Source organism: Pteropus vampyrus, unplaced genomic scaffold (genome assembly GCF_000151845.1).
Source record: "Pteropus vampyrus isolate Shadow unplaced genomic scaffold, Pvam_2.0 Scaffold73, whole genome shotgun sequence".
Classification (NCBI taxonomy): domain Eukaryota; kingdom Metazoa; phylum Chordata; class Mammalia; order Chiroptera; family Pteropodidae; genus Pteropus; species Pteropus vampyrus.
This window is the reverse complement of record NW_011888854.1, coordinates 290,151-309,037: the sequence shown is the minus strand read 5'-3', so window position 1 is coordinate 309,037 and position 18,887 is coordinate 290,151. Positions and strand designations below refer to the sequence as shown.

The 18,887-nt window shown below is 39.3% G+C and overlaps 1 protein-coding gene across 8 annotated transcripts; it reads right to left on the bottom strand.

Moving 5' to 3' along the window:
* Positions 1–273: 273 nt before the first annotated feature.
* PCDH18 (protocadherin 18) lies at positions 274–13,018 on the bottom strand. 8 transcript variants are annotated; one of them, XM_023531763.1, is made up of 5 exons: positions 9,992–13,018; positions 9,121–9,209; positions 8,867–9,030; positions 2,352–2,432; positions 274–2,226 (listed from the first exon to the last, which is right to left on the bottom strand). In XM_023531763.1, the coding sequence occupies exons 1-5, from the start codon at positions 12,476–12,478 to the stop codon at positions 1,562–1,564; spliced, it is 3,486 nt and encodes a 1,161-aa protein (XP_023387531.1). In that variant the 5' UTR covers positions 12,479–13,018; the 3' UTR covers positions 274–1,561. The 8 variants fall into 8 exon arrangements, with proteins under 8 accessions (XP_023387531.1, XP_023387532.1, XP_011360394.1 ...); XM_023531764.1 differs by having other exon boundaries at positions 9,121–9,206; XM_023531766.1 differs by lacking the exon at positions 2,352–2,432 and adding an exon at positions 8,252–8,315 and having other exon boundaries at positions 2,011–2,226; positions 9,992–13,016.
* Between the last annotated feature and the right edge of the window lie 5,869 nt (positions 13,019–18,887).

The following is an 18,887-nucleotide window of genomic DNA, read 5'->3' as shown; positions in this document are numbered from 1 at the left end:
AGTTACTATTTGATCATTCCTTTTTCTTTATACTTCAAATGCATTTAAATTCTTTAATCTACTGGGAATATGGTAGACTTTTCATTCCCATTTCAAGTCTCAAACTCATTCCTTTTCCATTGTGTCTTTCTTGTTTGCCAGGCCAGCTAAATGGTCCCTCTTTATCATTCAAAACTTAACACTGAATTATCTTCTAATGAAGGATATTCTTCATGCAAAGCTTTTGAATGTATATATAGGAATAGGGCTCTGATTTATGGACAGTCCTTTAGCTTTACTTGAATTTTTCTTTTATTTTCATCGACAGTAAAATTTTCTGGAGAGTACAATCAAGATAGTGTAGTCATAGAAATAACATTAATTGAAGCTTGGTCATAAATGAGAAAAGTCATAATAACGATCTCCCTTACCAAAGCATTCCACACAGAGTGATAACAGCACAATAAATAGAGAACTTGTCGTTTGTCACACAACAAATAAAACAGTATTGCAATTGCAAAAATGTAATTTTATAAATGTTCTTATACTAAAAATAAAAGCAAAAATATGAGATCATGCACTGGAGACAAAAGCTAAAAGCAAATAGTTATAGAAAAAAAAAACATTGCAAAAGATAAAAATGTTCAAGTATTGTGAGAGGAGAGGGGGAGATTCAAACGGAATGGTTTCAGACTAAATCAATTATGTTCACTACCCTAGGAGAGACACTGACATAACTGTCTTTGTCAGTTAATACTTCATGCTGTTAGAATACATCATTATCCATTTAAAGGACAGATTCCATTTCTTTGGAGCACATCTCCTGTTACAGTGATGGAGTGACATCCATTGTTTACCTCGATTGTAAACAGACAATAATACTTTAGGAGAAACATTCTCAAGAACAGACCAGTGTGACACCCTGGAAGAGAAGGGGCCTGGGACTTAGGAAGAAACATCGACTCTCATCCCATTTCCATCATTGACTGTAAAAGATACTGCCCAGTTCTGAGATCGAATTTCACCTGATGTTTCAATGTTGCTATGCGACTGGGAACTAGCAGAACTGGCAGAGAGCAGTCCAGATAACAACAATAAAAGTTTAACATTTTTACTGAGGATTAATGTTAAAAAAGAGTATTGAAAAAAATAAGTTGGATCACCTAATAGAACTAAGAACTCTATAATGCTTCAGTGGGGTTTTTCCTACAGAATAACAACTTCTCCCCCAACATAACTAATCTAAGCGGTGCCCTTATACTTTATGGTTGAAGAGTATATCAGATTTGAACAGTGGCTACTTTCTACGTGATTAGGAAAAACGTGTTTGTCATGGGAGTAAAAAAATAAAATTTGTCTGTTAAATTACACATAAATATAAGGTACAAATGTATTTTTAAAATACAGATTAAAATAATCACACTTGCATCGTGTACATACGAAAATACAGTATTTAATATTCAATATACACAGACACATTTATGATAAATGCAACTATTTGGCAATGCCAGTTCTTTCAGGGTTTTCTCTGTCCCCTATTTCCAAATGTATGGAAACAAAAAAAACGCTTTGCTAAGCTCCCCTAGCTCTGGCGGACATCCTGGAGCAGCTTATTAATCTCGGCCACCAGCTCGCTGGCATCCATGAGTTCATGCTTCCCGTCGCTGAGGTGGTTGAGCACGTTGTCAAAATCGTCTTCTTCGTAATTTTCAGGGATCTCCTCCATGGCCGGCAACCACTTTGAGGAAGGCTGCACGCTGGAGTGAGTTCCCAGCGGGGGCCCGGAGGTGGTGGTGGGGTTCTGAAAGTGCGTGCTGGCCGCCCAGGCCGCCACGCCCTGCGGGTAGCCCCCGGTCTTGGCCGGCAGGGGACCCTTGCGGCGCTCCAGAGAGTTGGACCGATCCACCTCGCCGCACTCAGGATAGGCGTCCAGGGAAGCCGGCAGGAGGCGCTGGAACACGCTGCTCATTTCCGAGAGCAGAGAGGATGTGCTGGTACCGCCGGAGTCCCCGTCGTTTGGGGACTCCTTCCCAAAGGTGGAAAAACTCTTCTTCTCGCCGGAATCCGCAGGCTGGGCGTCATCCTCAAGACTCTGATGAGGATGCGGCTGCTGAGGTTGTGCCGGGAATTCTTCCCCGGGGATGAACATGTTGCTCCTATAATCAGAGGATGGCGAGAGCAGCGGCGGCATCCAGCACTGGTCGGAGTGGCCCAGGACCCTGCACTCCTCCGTGCACAGCCTCATAGCTGCACTCAAGGGAGACAGTGGGGGTTGTTATTATACGTAGCATGACCCCAAATGATGGGGGAAACCTTATTCTATTTCAAAGTAATAGGATGAGGCGGTTTTAAAATACTACCATGATACTAACCCGTTACTTTACACATTAGATGGACTGCAATTATGGCTTTCCTTTGAATGCTAGTTTTATGGAACCGGCATATTTTTTTCCCTGTATATCAAACGAGGAGAGGAGGGTTAGGACTCATGTACTCTTCAGCAATGCCATTTGTGCAACTCAAGGGATGAGAAAATGGATGGATAACTTATACATGAGAATGACTGAAAAAGACAAGATGTGGGCGATGAACTATTCGCTGAACGTAAATTCTAGAACACATCAGAGCTGTAAGGTGAAATCCATAACTTTAGAAGGCCACCAGACAATCCTTGAATAATGCCTCTCAGTGACTTTCTAGATAGTGAGGTCTATCTGACCTCCTTTAATTTTAATGGAGGCGCTGGGAATATATATAATAAGCTATCACATCACTATACTTATTAATCTCTCTTCAAGGTATTCTGCATTATTTATTGACTTGTTACTTAAAACATTAGTGGGAATTACCCTCAACTACCAGGCATCTGGAGTCACTCAGTTAAGAAGTCCTCTTTTAAAGGTTTGAAATTCAAATAGATGGAAAAGTCATGAAAAGATGAAGACTATGAAAGATCCATTGGGTAGTTCTTCCAGCTGTTATGGCCCCATTGGATTGTGAGCGGTCACGCTCACAGGAAATAATACATAATATGAAAAAAGCGGAAAATTAAAAAAGAAAAATCTCTAACTTTGGCAAATAACAATAACTGAACTATATAACATCCAGAAAATGCGAAGATGTAAAATATACTCCAAAAATCACTCCTCTCTTTCAGTGACCATTAGGTTTCTTCAACATCATGATTTCATTTTAGAGCAAATGACAGAATACAGAAAATGTAAAATAATGATCTTGGATATGAATGAACACTGGATTGATACCAGCCATATCTTCATATTCAGAGCTAATTCTGTAGATCTGGCTACTTAAGAAAGATTTCCCTTTCTTTGAAATTATTGCTAGAAAGGATGAGCAATGTCAGATACCTTGTCAGAGGAAGTTTGTTTTCCAGTGTGTTTATTGCTGTATCCTCATCATTGGCTCAAATGTCTGCAGAGAATAAGCATTCACTACATATGTTCTAATCATCAGAGAAATGCAACTCAAACTATAATGAGATATCACCTCAAACCTGTCAAGATGGCTGTTCCAAAAAACAAAAAGTAATAAACGTTTGTGAAGATACACAGAAATTGCACCATCGTATGCTGTTGCTGGAAATGCAAGATGGTGCAGCCATGATGGAGAACAGAATGGAGGTTCCCCAAAAAACTGAAAATAGAACTACCACATGAACCAGTAATCCCACTCCTGGATATTTATCTGAAAGAATAAAAGCAAATATTGTGAGTGAGAAAAAAGTCTGATTGTTAAGAAAGTTGAAAACATAAAGGGAGTAGAGAAAATGCAGAGATAGTGTGAACATGAATTCCACAGGAATTACCATGGGGTAAGAGAAAGAGGGTGAACATTGAGAATCCTTGTGTAATTTTGCTATGAAGAAAGGTTAAGTTTAAGTAAGTAAGTTAATAATCAGAGCAAGTTTAGATGTGCTGACTTCATGCATTATTACTACGTGGAAATATTTACCAACTATTGTTCATCATTTAATGTGGACAAAACCAAAAGGAGTTGAAAGTAACTGGAATACTTTAATAGCAATGAGGTTTTCTCAGCATCAAATAACTATCAAAGTGGTAATGAATTTTTTTTCTTAATTCCCTGAGTCTCTGAAAATGGAATGGAGACCTGGTTATATTGTCTTTCTCACATCCTGTTACGAGGAAGGAAAACAGACCTGATGACACATTTCGCTTATTTTCTGGTTTTAACTCTGTGAGAAGGATGTAATTGTTTGATTGACTTTGTCTGATAGTTAATGAATTTTAATGTTTAATGACAAAGGGGAGGAAAAAAGAAAAATTGCTAAAGCTTCTAGGAATCCTGAGCATGACTGAGTTTCTAGAGACCCAAATATAATGAACATACAACTAAAAATACAATCTGGGTGATTAAAATGGTAATTCAGTTTCAAAATTAAATTCGGTCATAGGGATTTTTAAACAGGGAATGCTATTTTACAACTTCACAATAAATAAATGGGGTTTTAATTACAAGACAATAAATTACCATAAAAGTTTAAAAATTCCAAAACTCTGAAAAACTGATAAAGACTAATGGAGAGAGGATGGCAAAAATAATGGGGGAGGAGGAGCAGTGGAGCAAAAAAGGGCACGTCTCAGTTTCTCTGACATTTTCAATCTTTTCCCAGGAAGCTCAACTATTTGAAAACATTCTTAACGTATGCGTTATTCAGTGCCACGGAGGTTCTGTACCACATCCAATGACTAGGACTTGTTGGCAAGTGGTGCCAAGTGGCTAATCTTTCTGTCCCTTCTTGAAAGCTCTGCCAGGTGGTTAAATTTCCCTGGGGAGGGGAGAGGGAGTGGGTAGCAGTCACTATATGACTCTCAATTTTGTCATTGTACTCTACCATAGATAGGGCAGGAAGCAAGCAAGCATCAAATATAGGAAAAAAAACATATGTCTAACTTCTACCAAGACATTAGCTAATCATCAATCAGTTATATATTAAGAGCCTGTCATATATGAAGTGCTATGATTATTTCCTACCCTCAAATGGTTTCAGATCTAGTTTTGAGTTAAAGGTAGCAAATGCCCAGTTATAGTCTCAAACTATATAATGCTGAGGACATGTCAAGAAAAGAAAGAATAGTGGACATGGAGGCTGGAGTAGTTAAAGAAAGAGAAACTTGAAACAAAATGTGAGAAATGAATAGGAGTTAGATGGACGGAGTGAAGAGAAGCCAGTTTTTCAGGCAGAAAGGTGCATGAGCAATGAGTTGGTATGTAATGTGAAGAGATGGTCCTACCTATTACAAAAGATACAAAAAAGCCAAGATTGAGAGTTAATGAGCTAGGAGAGGATTTCATTGTCCTTAGAATACCAAGTTAAGTAGGTTTAATCAGGCATTGCTGGGCAATAAAAGTCAATTATTGATTTTGAACCAAAATATGTCAATTAAAATGTTATGAAAAAGTTGTTCAAGCCATATAGAAGAAAGATTTGACAAAGGGAGGGGTTATGAGAGAGAGAATAACAGTTTGTATGCTTGCACAGTAAACCAGCCATGGGAGAAAGGCCAGAACTGGGATACCAGTCATAAGAATGCAGAGAACTCAGAAATAAAGAGGAACGTTGGCATTAAGTAATCACTAACGACAGATTAACAAAAAGTGGAATGAGCTCAATCAGGAAGGAATGTCGCAAGAAACAAAATCAAAACCCTTTATACATCATCCTGGTGCAGCTAATACACTGGGGAAATGGAGATTTTGCAGGAATATGTGTAGTACTGTAATTCAAAGTTGAATGAGTAAGGAGGAAAGAATGTTGACAAACATGAGCTAACAGACAAAAATGCATGCTGATTTTACTGCTCAGAATGAAGGATACGTCTGTGGGAATTAATAGAATGAATAATCAGAAGTGACCCTGTTGGCAGGCAATTCGACATAACATAATCTATATTTGATCACAGTCTAATGCAGAAAAACAGTTGGAATAAGACACTTAAGTCCTAAAAATATACTTGCTTTTAAAAACTGCACTGATTTCTGTTAATGGCTTTCAGACGTGGACTTTTTTTTTTCCTACTTGGAATATTTCCTGGGAATATAACTTTACAAAGCACAAGTGTTATGCCTTAATGTGCCAGCAGAAGCAGCCAGAGTGAATAATAAGCCAGAAAAATGGGTGAAGTATTATCAGAATGATGGTTATAATTAAAGGACGGTTATCTCTGTATAGATACTCAATATGTACAACATGAGTAAAGCTTAAAATATTCTGTGGATCATTGGTGATATCCTGGGGTAGTAGAATACTTTCTACCACACCCACACCCCACATGGAGGCAGGTAGCTAGTCAGCCAGAAATGTATCTACTTAAACACAGTCACTTGTAATACAAAGCCATACACCAGCAATACCAGCAATATAGCTCTCCCACTGCACACCTGGAATAAGTATGACTGCATAAATATGGAATTGTTTTTTAAAGGCTGTCTATATATTAAGTAGTAGTATTAATAATAATTTAAAAGTGAGCCTCTAACTTGGAAAAGAAATGTAACTTGGAAGGAGTCTAAAGTCACAAAACGAGGCTCATTATTATCCTAGACTTTATAATCTACTTGTTGATTCCCCAGTGTCTTCATTCTTGAACATTTACGTTTATTTAACTTTTTTTTTTAACTCGAGCATTAGATGACTCTCCTGCCATGAACGTACCTGGTGTTGGTAACTTTGAAAATACAGGAAAAGGCGGAAGAAGAGACTTGATCTTTTTTAAAAAGTTAGACCATGATTAGCTATTAGAATTATACAATTTCAAAATTACAAAGGACTTGAGGCATAATTTAAGCCCACAAATGGCAAGGTTATCTAAGTAGGGGCAGTTGTTCTCTTTTTAACTAGGCTGATAAATTAAAATTTCAATAAATTGACTTCATGTAATTTAAAAAATAACACATAATGAAACATTGACATTATACCCATTACGCTACTTTTCTGTTTTATGAAATAATGTAATTTGGGAAATCAAATTATTCAAAATTAAGGATCCATATTTGAAATTAGAGTTCTCTCAGTATTATAGATTCATAGAAATTCAGCCAGCTCTTTCATTTCATGGGTAAGAATAATAAAACTGATTCTCTTTGAGCTCTTTGAACAAATTGTCTGAAGCCATATACCACTAGATTTTCAGAGCTCTATATTGGTCTGGGGAGTCCATGAGTTAAAAAAAAAAAACAAAAAACCACACATCATGGACGATTGTGCAAACAAGGGCTCTCATGTGCATTGTAGTCCTCACTGAAACTAGAAGTCCTTTCCATATATTCATCCTGCCAGAAATGCAATATCTATCCCTGTGATAACATAATTAAATAAGCAGCATTTTAGAGTTTCATGGAGGGTAGTAATAATTTAAAATATAAGAACACATGTGCCACTCAACATATTAAAGAAAGAAACAACCTGTTACTTTATATTTCTCTTGATAGATTAGTATTAAAGAATACAGAGATTGGCTCAAATCTCCTACCAGGTAGGAATGGCCTGATTTGAGACACATTTTTAACTTTTATAAGCTTCAGTTTTCAAATGTAATATATATATCATGTGTCATGAGATAGATAGATAGATGATAGATAGATAGATAGATAGATAGATAGATAGATAATTGATAGATAGATAGATAGATAGATAGATAGATAGATAGATAGATAGATACACACACACACAGCTGTTGCTACCAGCACCACTACTAACCCCTATGTCAAAGCGTTGGGAGAAGCAGTGCAGGTGTAGAACAGCTCATGGGCCTGGAGTAAGTGCTGGGACACCGCTGGTGACAACTGCGACTGCTATGACTAACACTAACACCACTGCAGCTACTGCCTCCACCACAGCCCTAACTTACAAGAGCTAAATTTCTACTTACTGAGTTCACCCACATTTCTGTAGCTCTCTGAAGCTCCCCCCATGTCTTATTTCCTAAACTCTCTCACAGATCTGTATGTAGAAAATAGATGTTTGATGGAACTCACATGGGTAATATACTCTTGTTCTACCTTTCTTTCATTTATCGAATGGCAGTCACTCAATCAACATTCAGTGGAATTTAAAAATGTAAGTAGATGAAAGAACATTTGTACATTCCTAAGACTTGGTTTAGTATTACAGTCTTTAGTCTCTGGGTTGCTTTAACGATGCAGTCGGTATCTGCCCAGTTGGTTCCCAGAGTTTCTACTGCACAATTAGAGAAAAGGGATGCTAAGGAAAACGTGGCTCATAACTTACTAGGATCTCCTCCATCCATCTGTCTGCTTATAAATTCCTCCCTTGGACTCCTGTTCTTCTTCCACTATAGTGCAGACATAAAATGAAAGGTGGCAAAAAATATTCTTTGCTTCCCACCTACAAAGATGCATTCTTGCTCCTATTTTTGGTGATTAAAGTATACCATTCCCTAGTATATTTTAATCTCTGATTCTGTGAGTTGGTTGCCATCACAGGAAATGTGTCCTCCAAATTATAGTCCAGTTTACCACTATGCACCAAAACAGGCTGTCTGAAAACAGCCACCCGGTAATTTTATAAAGAGTTGCTCAAGAGTGCCCTGTGGCAGAGCTGGATGGGCTAGAAAGAGGAGGAAAGCAGGGCGGTTTCCTCCTCTGCCCACTCCTTTCTTCTTGTCCTCTTAAGCTCCTATGCTCATTCCTTCTGTACGAACTGCTTAATATGGATTTTAAGAAAATAATTTTAAAGTGTTTCAGTCTATGTTCATTGCTAATAGTGTGCAGATTACAGAGACTTAATGCAGAGGACAAAGGGAATATAAGCAGGAGAGAAACTGGTCACTTCCCTGGTGAAATAGATCTGAAAATAAGGATTTATCTATGACTACCTCCTTACCTGCTGGGATTCTTCCATCTGTGAGAAACAGGTCGCTGAATCCTTCCCCCAGCAGCCTATCTATTGGAGAATCTCGCCCTAAATCATAATCACTGTCTCCTGCTTCACTGTCACCACGGCCACTGTCTTTCAAGCTAAATTTGTCCATGTCTTGAAGGGCATATCTAGAAAGATAAATCAGGGAAAGTATAGTTTTTATTCTTTAGCATCCATGTTATTTGAGACTTAATAGGTAACACGAGGGTAATTCATACCTATAGCTCCTAGAATATTTGTTTCCTCGAAAACTTGGCCTTGGCTGATATTGCCCCTGGTGAAGCATTGAAAGAAGCTGGGAGACCTGCTGGAAACCAAATAGACAGAACTGATTCCTGGAAACAAACCCCCAGATAACTCACAAGCTTTCAGCAAGGATAAACAATTATTCACTATTTCATTCTAGTTAATTGAACATGTTATCTCTCTTGTAAAGATTTACACGTGCTGGACTGTGGCAGACTGTGCAGCTAGCCACCAGATATAACCAAATACCTTGCAGAGAGAGCTGAATGATCTAAGAGAACTGGTTTTGTTTTTCTTTTTGAAAGAGGACCCCTTTATAAACAACAGATTGAGTTCCTTTATTTTATAGTTCAGATTAAAGTGATCAGTGATAAAAACACATGGAAAATGCTGTAAAATACAACATTGTAACAGGTAGTTAAAATAATGGCAGAAAATTTTCAAAAGTTGAACAGATATAACATGCATTGAGATAGGATTCTGGAGGCCTCAGTTTTCGATTTCTTAGTAGAGACCACAACTATGAAAATAAAACAAGCCCCTTTATTTTCGTCCTCCAGTATCTAAATCTAGGAAGTAAGGGGATTCTAATCAGCTAGTCCTTTGTGAGATTCCCATTTATTTTTCAGTATTCTACATAGTACATGCAAGTAAACTCTTAAGAAAAACAGCATGCTAAGGTGCGTATGCTTGCTACATATACATGATATAACTTGTAACCTACTTAATTTGCATCTCGTTAGTATTGTTAATTCTTAATGGAGACATTTAAGAACTAACACTCACAACTTCTGAACGCTAACAGCTACTTTGTCAGGGAACCAGTGCAGTGTGTGATCTTACCTCAACCGCAGGAGTGGCATGGGTGAGTTCTAATGAGAAATTCTCTGGCACGTGGTTCGAGGAGATTGTCACCAAACTGTTGAGGGACTGGTGACTGTTGTGACTCTGCCGGCTGCCCATTTGCCCTCTTTCTAAGGTAGGAGATGAAGACGGAGACGATCTGTGATGAGATCTGATGGGTAGAGTGCCATTTATGGTAGGCACCAGCGTAATGTCCCCTTTGTGAATCTGCCTGGATGGCCTTTTGGGGTGGTGTTGGTAAGTTGATTCTGCGACCCTGCAATTGTAGGATCTAGTGTCTTTCTTTTCTCGGTTACACCGAGTTGCAAACAGCACCATAATAACCAACAACACTGCACAAATTGCTCCTAAGGAAATAATTATAATCATGGAGACATCCAAAGACGCCTGGGTTACTGAGGTCATTGCTGTACTTGTCACTGACTCTGCATATTCAAAGATCATGCACTTCAGAAGGACTTTGGTACGTAGCTGAGGATTGCCTTTGTCCTGGATGATAACCGAGAGCTCCCATTCTGTGTAGGGGACAGATTCCATGCTCACGTTGGTATGGACGTCACATGATCGTGGATCAATTAAAAAGATATTCTCCTCATTTCCTGCTACTATGGAGCAACTGAGTTCGGCATTCACGCCAGAGTCTCTGTCAATTGCCCTTATTCTTGTGACATGAAAGCCACTTTCAGCCCCTTTGGGGATGGAGATTTCAGCAGTATTATTGCGCAGAACAGGCCCTACGACCACAGGGACGTTGTCATTTTCATCAATGATGGTGAGCACAACTGTGGTGTTGCTTACAAGCTGCTTTGGACTTCCCGCATCCCTTGCTTCAACCACAAAAGTGATCTGACTCACTTCTTCATGATCAAAGATTCTGAGGGCATAGATGGCTCCATTAGATGGGTCAATGGTTACATAGGTAGTTATGGAACTTCCCAGAATAAAACTCTCCAAAATAGTATATGTAACTTGCCCATTTTCTCCAAGATCAGGATCTGTGGCTGTGACAGTGGTGATATATGCCCCTGGCGAGTTATTCTCTGAGATTGCAAATTCATATCGACTTCTCTGGAAATGGGGTGGATTGTCATTTATATCATTGATCTGCACAGTAAAATGTTTTACTGTAGAGAGACTGGGTGTCCCCTTGTCCTCGGCGATTACGGTCAAACTGTATTCAGATCTCTTTTCTCTATCCAGGGTGGCATTGGTCAAGATTAAATAATTGTTTTCATAAGTCTTCTGAAGTTTAAAGTGACCATGTCCGTGAAGCTTACAAACTATTTCTCCATTCAGCCCAGAATCCTTGTCCTGAACCCTGACCAAGGCAACAAATGTATCAACAGGATCCCCTTCAAAAATATAAGATATTTCTTCTTTTCCAGGGGACATGAAGTTTATGTTAATTTCAGGTTTATTGTCATTAACGTCCACAACCTTAATTATAATTTTGCAATGAGCTGGGATTGAATTCGGACCCAAATCTTGAGCCTGAACATCAATCTCATAGGATTTGGTAATTTCATAATCCACTTGCTTGAAAAGGGTCAAATGTCCTCTTTCTGAATCAATTTTAAAAGTCTCTATAATTTTTGGAGACACATGACTGCTGAAGGAATATACAATTTTCCCATTAGCGCCCTCATCTGGATCGGTGGCATTCAGATCTAGGAGCAAAGTGCCAACGGGGGAGTTTTCTAAGAGTTGTATTATATAAGACTGCTGCTCAAAAGCAGGGCTGTTGTCATTGGAGTCCGAAATGCTTATTTTAAGAATGGACGAGCCGGACCTCTGTGGCACCCCCATATCTGAGGCAGTGAGCTGAAGCTCATAGCTCGACTTCAGCTCCCGATCCAGCTCTCTCACCACGATGAGTTCTGCATACTTGGCTCCATCAGTCCTGGTCCGAACCTCAATATTAAAAAAATCATTGGCAGAGAGAGAATACGTGTGGAGGGAATTTTCCCCGACATCTGGATCAAACGCACTGTCCAGGGGGATGCGAGTCCCAACTGCTGCGCTCTCAGATATCTCAATAGGAATGAGAGATCTCGAAAACTGGGGGGAATTATCATTAATATCCAGCACTTCGACTTCAATATGGAAAAGCTGCAGATGCTCAGTGGGTAGGGTGATCACATCAAACTCTATGGAACAGTTCAAGTTTTTCTGGCATAGCTGTTCGCGGTCAATTTTCGCCCCTATGCTGATTTCCCCATTATCCTCGTTTACTACAAGCAGAGGAGAATTTCCCCTTTGCATGGCTCGAAAACGAACAGCAGGAGGATAAGGTAGCTTAACTAAAACATCAGCCACATCCTCTGATAGTCTTGCAATTACTGATCCAACCCTCTGCTCCTCATAAATCCTGTATTTCAGATTCTTGCCCAGCACATCGCAGTTGAAAGATACCATCAGGAGTGCAAAAACCAATCTAAAGTGCATCTTAGCATTCATCTGGCACATCGGTCAGCATACGAGGTTCCTCTCACAGAGCGAGTTAAAAACGGCAAAGCAATTCCCGCAACTTCCTTTGGCAACTTAACGCTAAGCTACATTTGGCACTTGAAACTTGAAAGCGGCCCTTAATAACGCGGCACAGCCATTAACGGCTCGCAAACTTTTGTTTTATACACACCGTGTGGCGACTTCCAGAGAGCATCGGCACGCCGTGCAGCCCCCGCATCCGTTGGGCCGTTCGCCGTCCTTGCAGGCAGGAGAGCGTCACCTCCGCGCGTCGCCCCGCGGGCAGTCGGGGTCCATCTAGCGCAGGGTGCCGGTGGAGTCTGCGGCGATCTCCGCGGAGCGCTTCCTCCCGTCCTCGGCTCGGCTGCAGACTAAACAGCCGTGATTGCTGACTCCAGCCGAAAATCTGCACAACTTCACTTCAACTCAGACAAAGCTCTCTTGCCCGGCGTGTGTTGAATCGCTTCCAGCCAATCAGCGTACTCCCAAATCAAAAGCTGATGGAGTCCCCAAAAGCCAGGGCGGAGGAGAGGGGAGGCTGGGAGAGGGAGGGAGACGCGAGGAGGAAGGCGGGGGCCGGGGGCGCGGGAGGGAGGGGCGGGCCGAGGGCTGCAGCGGGCTGGGGAGGGGGCCGCGAGCGGCTCCGACCGCCCCTCCCCCTCCGCCCCCCCACTCCACCCCCCGTTCATCCGCATTCACTTTCCCTGAGCGTGCCACGACAAAGGGGAGACAAATTACAGAAGAAAAAACTTTAAATCAACTTCTGGTCGCCTTTATTTATATGGCATTTTAAATCGTTCTGGTTTTCTTAATTGCCCTTTCGTCTTCCAAAAACATGTAATCATCTTGCTTTTCATAGTCATAAGTACTGGTTTAACTTAAAATACCTCTAAGTGCTTTTTGTCGGTAGGGGAATTTAATAAAATTTGAAAACTTGCTTCTCGTTATGCTTCCCAGACCGCCTCCTTCCCCTCCCCCTCTGCGAGGGCTTGGGTCTTTCTCCCTGCGTGAGTGAGCACGAGCAGATTTTCTTGGGGCTCCGTTTTAAAGAACAGAACCGGGAAAGAGGTTTCAGTCTTTGTTTTTCTTTCATCTTTATTCTCTGAAGATAAGAAAAGGGTTATTTTCCACTCTTGATTTCTCTTAATTAGCAAGATTTGAAAGAACACCTTAGGATTTGAAACTAATTAACAATATAGTTCTACGTTTCATCACTTCTTTCCTTGACTTTGGGCAAATCTGATATTTCTTTGTCCTGTACTTCAAAAAAATAAGATCCTATTTATCTTGGGTAAAAGACATTTCATGCTTTAGAATGCAAATTTCTGCAAAAGGTAGTATGTATACCTGGTGAGTCTTCACAATGAATATGGGGGGGGACATGGGTTCCATAGTTTACAAGTCAAATTTTTATAATGTATGTATTATTTATGAAAACACTTCTCAGGTATGTATTTTTTAAAACCCAAAGCTTGTTTACATTGAAGAATAAAATGCCTAAGCTGAAAATTGCATTTTGTGTGCATCAAAATGCTAGGAAATATCATGGGAGGCTCAGCTCTATCCAGGTCACAGAAACTGATACGGTATTCTTATTTGAAAATATGATTATTTATGATGTTCTTTCTGCTCTGCGATTCCTTTTAAGTTTATCGTCGTGGCTCTATTCTTGCTGCCTTTTTTCATACCTCTTGCATTATTCCTCAGCTGTCTTCATCTACTTGCATATTTGCTGTTTCACCTAATCTCACTGTCACTTTTTTTCCCATTTATTTTCTCCCACTCTCTATTTTGCCCCCCAGAAACGTATAAAAAAAAAGTAATTTTCTGATTTTTCCACTTTGCTTACTCTCAGCAGAGCTCAACTAAAGTCACTAAGAAGGTTCTTTCCAAAAAATAAAGCAGAGGAGTCTCAGCATGAACTCTATTTCTTTTCAGGCATTCAAAAGCATTTTATAAGCCATTGTCTTTTTTCCCCCTCCAGAAACCAGTGCGGTGTGGCAAATTGTGCAGAATAGAAATGCCTATAATGAATGTATTTAGTACTGGGTCACGCTGATGAGCATTCTGCCCCCATGAATAATACTGTTTCACAAGTTTGTAGCCCTTTCCTATTGCTGATCCCCAAACCCTATGGGCAAACTAGGAAAACTACCACAAGCAACTGGGACTTTAGAAACCCATAGCCATCTGGCCTAGATCTCTAACAATCTGAGCCAATAATTATATCAATTCAGGCTTTAGTGAACTCCTTTGCAAACACCAAAAGAGCAAAGAAAGGAATTAGTGACTATTCAAGGTTGGGGAAAGAATTCAAAGGTAATCTAATTCCATTAGTTCTACGAGAGTTTTCTTTGTGGATTTGATAAGTCTACCTCCCCCAAAAAACTCCAAGAGCTATGAACTTGCTTACCTTAAAGTAGAGGACACTTTTTTCTCCTAATGCTTAAAAACTAAAAATAATGTTTAAAAATCTTTCTTTCATTTCTGGTAGTGAGCCTGAACAGAATTAATCAATGTGAACAGAATTTTTGATTGACTTACTGAAATATTTAAAATAGGTTGTAAATTAATATATATTCATAAAGAGTGTGTTTCTATGAGTAAGTCTTTAAAGAACTTGGAATCTGTTCATGGAGGATGGCTTTTTTCACTTGGGGCAGCATCCTCACCAAATATCATTTCATTCTTATCTTATGCCCTGAGAAATGATATATGCCTACCTGATAGTATTGTTTTTGATTTGTTCTCACTATACACCACTACTCTGTTTTTCAAACTTGTTTTCAAAATGTACAGAATAGAAAATGAATCTTTCCTTTGCACTTTTCATTAGTTCCAGCGAATCAAAATATCCTTATTTGGTAGCCCTAAAAAGAAAATACTGAAGAAGAAAAAAAAAAACTCTCTCCCATATCATTTGCTATTTGTGAAAGGGTTTGTATTAGGGGAGAAAAACTGATAAACTCTTCTTTGTTGTCATCTAATGGTGATTTGATTGAACTTTCTGCCGCTTCTGGAACTTTACAAAGTCATGAAGAAGTGGTAGACCCTCTAAGGCAACTTCTCAGATACCCAGGGAAGGACAATTAATTGAATGTTTCTTAAAGTCCATCTACCGAAGATATGGCAGACAAAAGAGAAGGTTCCACCTCTTGAGGAGTGTGGCATTCTGAATGATACTAGGCATCGCAACAAACTGGCTCTAGCTCCTGCAGGAGAATCTTGGCTACTTCCATCCTGTTGGGCATATTTCATCCACAAAGCTCCTTTTATCACTTTAGCTTAAATTGGCTGACAATTGCTAAACCTAGAGAAATGATATCAGCTGGCATTTGCGATACATCCTGCCACCTCTAATAACAATTTTATTATGCCATTTATTTTGATTACTTTTGTTTTAAAGAAAATGAAGCTTTATAATTCTAAATGTTTAAGGTTTTTCTTCCTACTGAAGAGGAAGAGAAACGTGAGACTGAATTGTAAAGCACAAACATCTCTCCAGTATGTAAAAAATAGTGTCTTTTTTAGTAGTGGAATACAAAATTAAGGTCACCAAAATATCTTTAAAACAAAGATGGATTTTGTTTTAAAATTCCTAGTTGTTAGTTTGTATTTTATTAGTGCATACGAAATGCAAAAATAGGTAGAATAAAATATTCACTTCCATCTGACCATATCCTCTTTCCCATCATCAAAAGAATACTATGAGATGTTGCAGTCTTCATGTAGATGGACATAATATCACAATCTTTCCTCATCGCATTTGTGGTGAAATGCCTTAGAGGAGGGACTCACGGTTCTGCTTGACACCAGGCATCCGTAGCGAGCCTGAATATTTACTATGTTCGAAAATTAGACAAGAGCCAAAATTTTACCAGGCTAAAGTTGGCAAAGTTAAGGAATCTCAACACCCTGGAACTGTTGAAGATAAAGCTTGACTTTTTATGAGCCCAAGCCATGTGTGAGCGCAAGGGCTACCAGTGGCGGCTGCGTAACCCTGAACAAAGTGCTTAACTTCTCTGAGTCTGTCTGATCCTCTGGGAGGAATAATAATAATTCACTATAACAAATTTTTGTAAGATTGAATTACAGGCACACCTCAGAAATAACGTGGGTTCGGTTCCAGACAACCGAAATAAAGTGAATATAGCAATAAAGCAAGTCGCATAATTTTTCTGGCTTGCCAGCACATATAAAAGTTATGTTTACACTATACTGTAGTCTAGTAAGTGTGCGATAGCATTGTCTAAAAAATGTACATACTTAAATAAAAAATAAAAAATAAGTGTATTGCAAAAAATGCTAACCATCATCTGAACCTGTGGGTTAAATGGTGCTGATAGGTTTGCTCAACACGGGGTTGCCACGAACCTTCAATTTGAAAAAAATGATATATCTGTGAGATGCAATAAAGCAAAGTGAAATAAAAAGAGGTATGCCTATAATTGGGGACTTTCCATAGAGGCTGGCCCAAAGAAAACAGACAACAGAGGTTAGTTTTCACTCCTTAGCCTCTGTGTGTCTGTCTTCTTCCCAACATCCACTGAAGAAAAGTGGATTATATTCACAGCCTTGTTGCTTTTCTACTTCTGGTTTAGATGCTTATATAATTTTATGCTGGGAAGATTAAGCTCTCCCCAGTTTTGATTTATGAAGGTCACCTTTGAAACATAATCAACAAAGCTAATAGCACTGATATACGATGATCTTGAAAACTTGCTGGTTCACTGCAGAACATTCAGAAAGATCTATCAGATATACCTGAGTATCACTCCAGACTCGAAACCATGGGAACATAGTTAATAACACAGTTAAAGGGAGTCCACAGGTGCTTCATTATCTCACATTTGGTAGGATACACATCTAGTATTTGCTTGCTCTGAAATAGTTTGAGATAAACTTTTTTTTTTAATATCATGTCACACTATACTGGGAAGACAAAAGGATGTAATTTGATATGATATCTTGACAATGACAAGGAAAGATAAAATTTTTCAAATAAGATTTTCATTTAAAAAGCACTATAAGACCTTTTATCAGTCATATTACATCTCTTTACGTTGTTCTCTCTGTATTCCATTTACTAATCTATTCACGAATATAATGAAAAAAAATCACCAAACAATATGAACCCCTTATTGGAACAACATTATCAACATAAGATCAAGGGTCGGGAAATGAGAACAGATCCTAAACTATCCTTAGAGTTGTAGAATAGAAATAGACTTTAGTAGCATTCTGATCAAACTGAATGGGATAACTGCCCACAGAAGGGCTATACACCTGGAGGCATAGCTGTGTCGGTGCCAGGAGGCAGTATCAGTGGGGGACCAGGAAGAGTTGGAGTCCATGAAATATAGTGACAGGTGTGAGGTCAATTATGTCTGAGTGGGCGATCGGTATTTGTGATGCCCTGCCAACGGTAGCCCACAAGATTCCACTAGGTTCTTAGGATCTGGCAACAAGCCATCCACAAAGTCAAGATGCAAGACATGGAGGTGAGCTGCTGTTCATTTTAGGACTTCGGGCCTTTTGAACCAAGCAGGTTATGGAATTAGACATTAAAGTGGAGAGAATAAGACAAGCACCTAAGGCCCAGTCTTCTGAAAATGGGCACATACTGGGAGCCTAGTCAAATTTGAGACCAAAGTTAAACTGGATGGCAGCAAGGTTGATTTTAGCATTAATCGCCTAAACTATTATAGGGTCTCTTAAATTTCTTCTCCTCAGAACAGTATCCTGAAGCAGATAATTAAGCCTACAAATTGTGTTCCAAAAGTTGCCTCTGAGATCTGAGGGACTTTGGAAGAGTGGCAAGTCCTCAAGTGAGTTGAGTCTCAGTTCTTTGTTAAAAGTGTGTGTATCATAAAGTAGCACTATGGACATCATCTGGAAACTTGTTAGAAATGCAGAGTCTCGGACAGCACCCCAGACCTACTCAAACAGATTCTGCATTGTAATAAGGTCTTCAGCTTTAAAGTTTGAGACACATTACTATGAAGAGTCATCTATTGTCTGACGTGATAGAAACCCTGACACGATGGCGCTCACATCCCGTGTGCTGTGAGGTTTTGCTCCTGGGGGCAGTCAAGACAATTGGCATATGATAGAATCGTAGAAGGGACCAGGACTTAGAAACCACTCATTCAAGAATATAAGTAGAATGGCTACAAGAAAAGTTCTCTATTTAGTTAAATTCATAGAAACAGCAGGGGAATTAAGCTTCTTTCTGGATCCAGTGTTTTAAATCAGTTATCAACCTATCTTCATCCAATTAGGCAGTACAGTTTTCATTAAGGAGGGGAATATTTCTCAGAAAGAGATCTAATTCCTTTTGCAGAGCTATTCATGCAGGTGAAAATATCTCCAAAGTCATTACATCTACGTATATTTGTACATATGTGTA

Bases quoted from the DNA above. Each gene is read 5' to 3' on its own strand.
- PCDH18 (XM_023531763.1), bottom strand. From the start codon at position 12,478: ATGTGCCAGATGAATGCTAAGATGCACTTTAGATTGGTTTTTGCACTC. The intron at 9,210-9,991 runs GTAAGATCACAC...TTTGGTTTCCAG, and splicing joins ATGCCACTCCTGCGGTTGAG to CAGGTCTCCCAGCTTCTTTC. The intron at 2,227-2,351 runs GTTAGTATCATG...CCTTGAGTGCAG, and splicing joins TCTAATGTGTAAAGTAACGG to CTATGAGGCTGTGCACGGAG.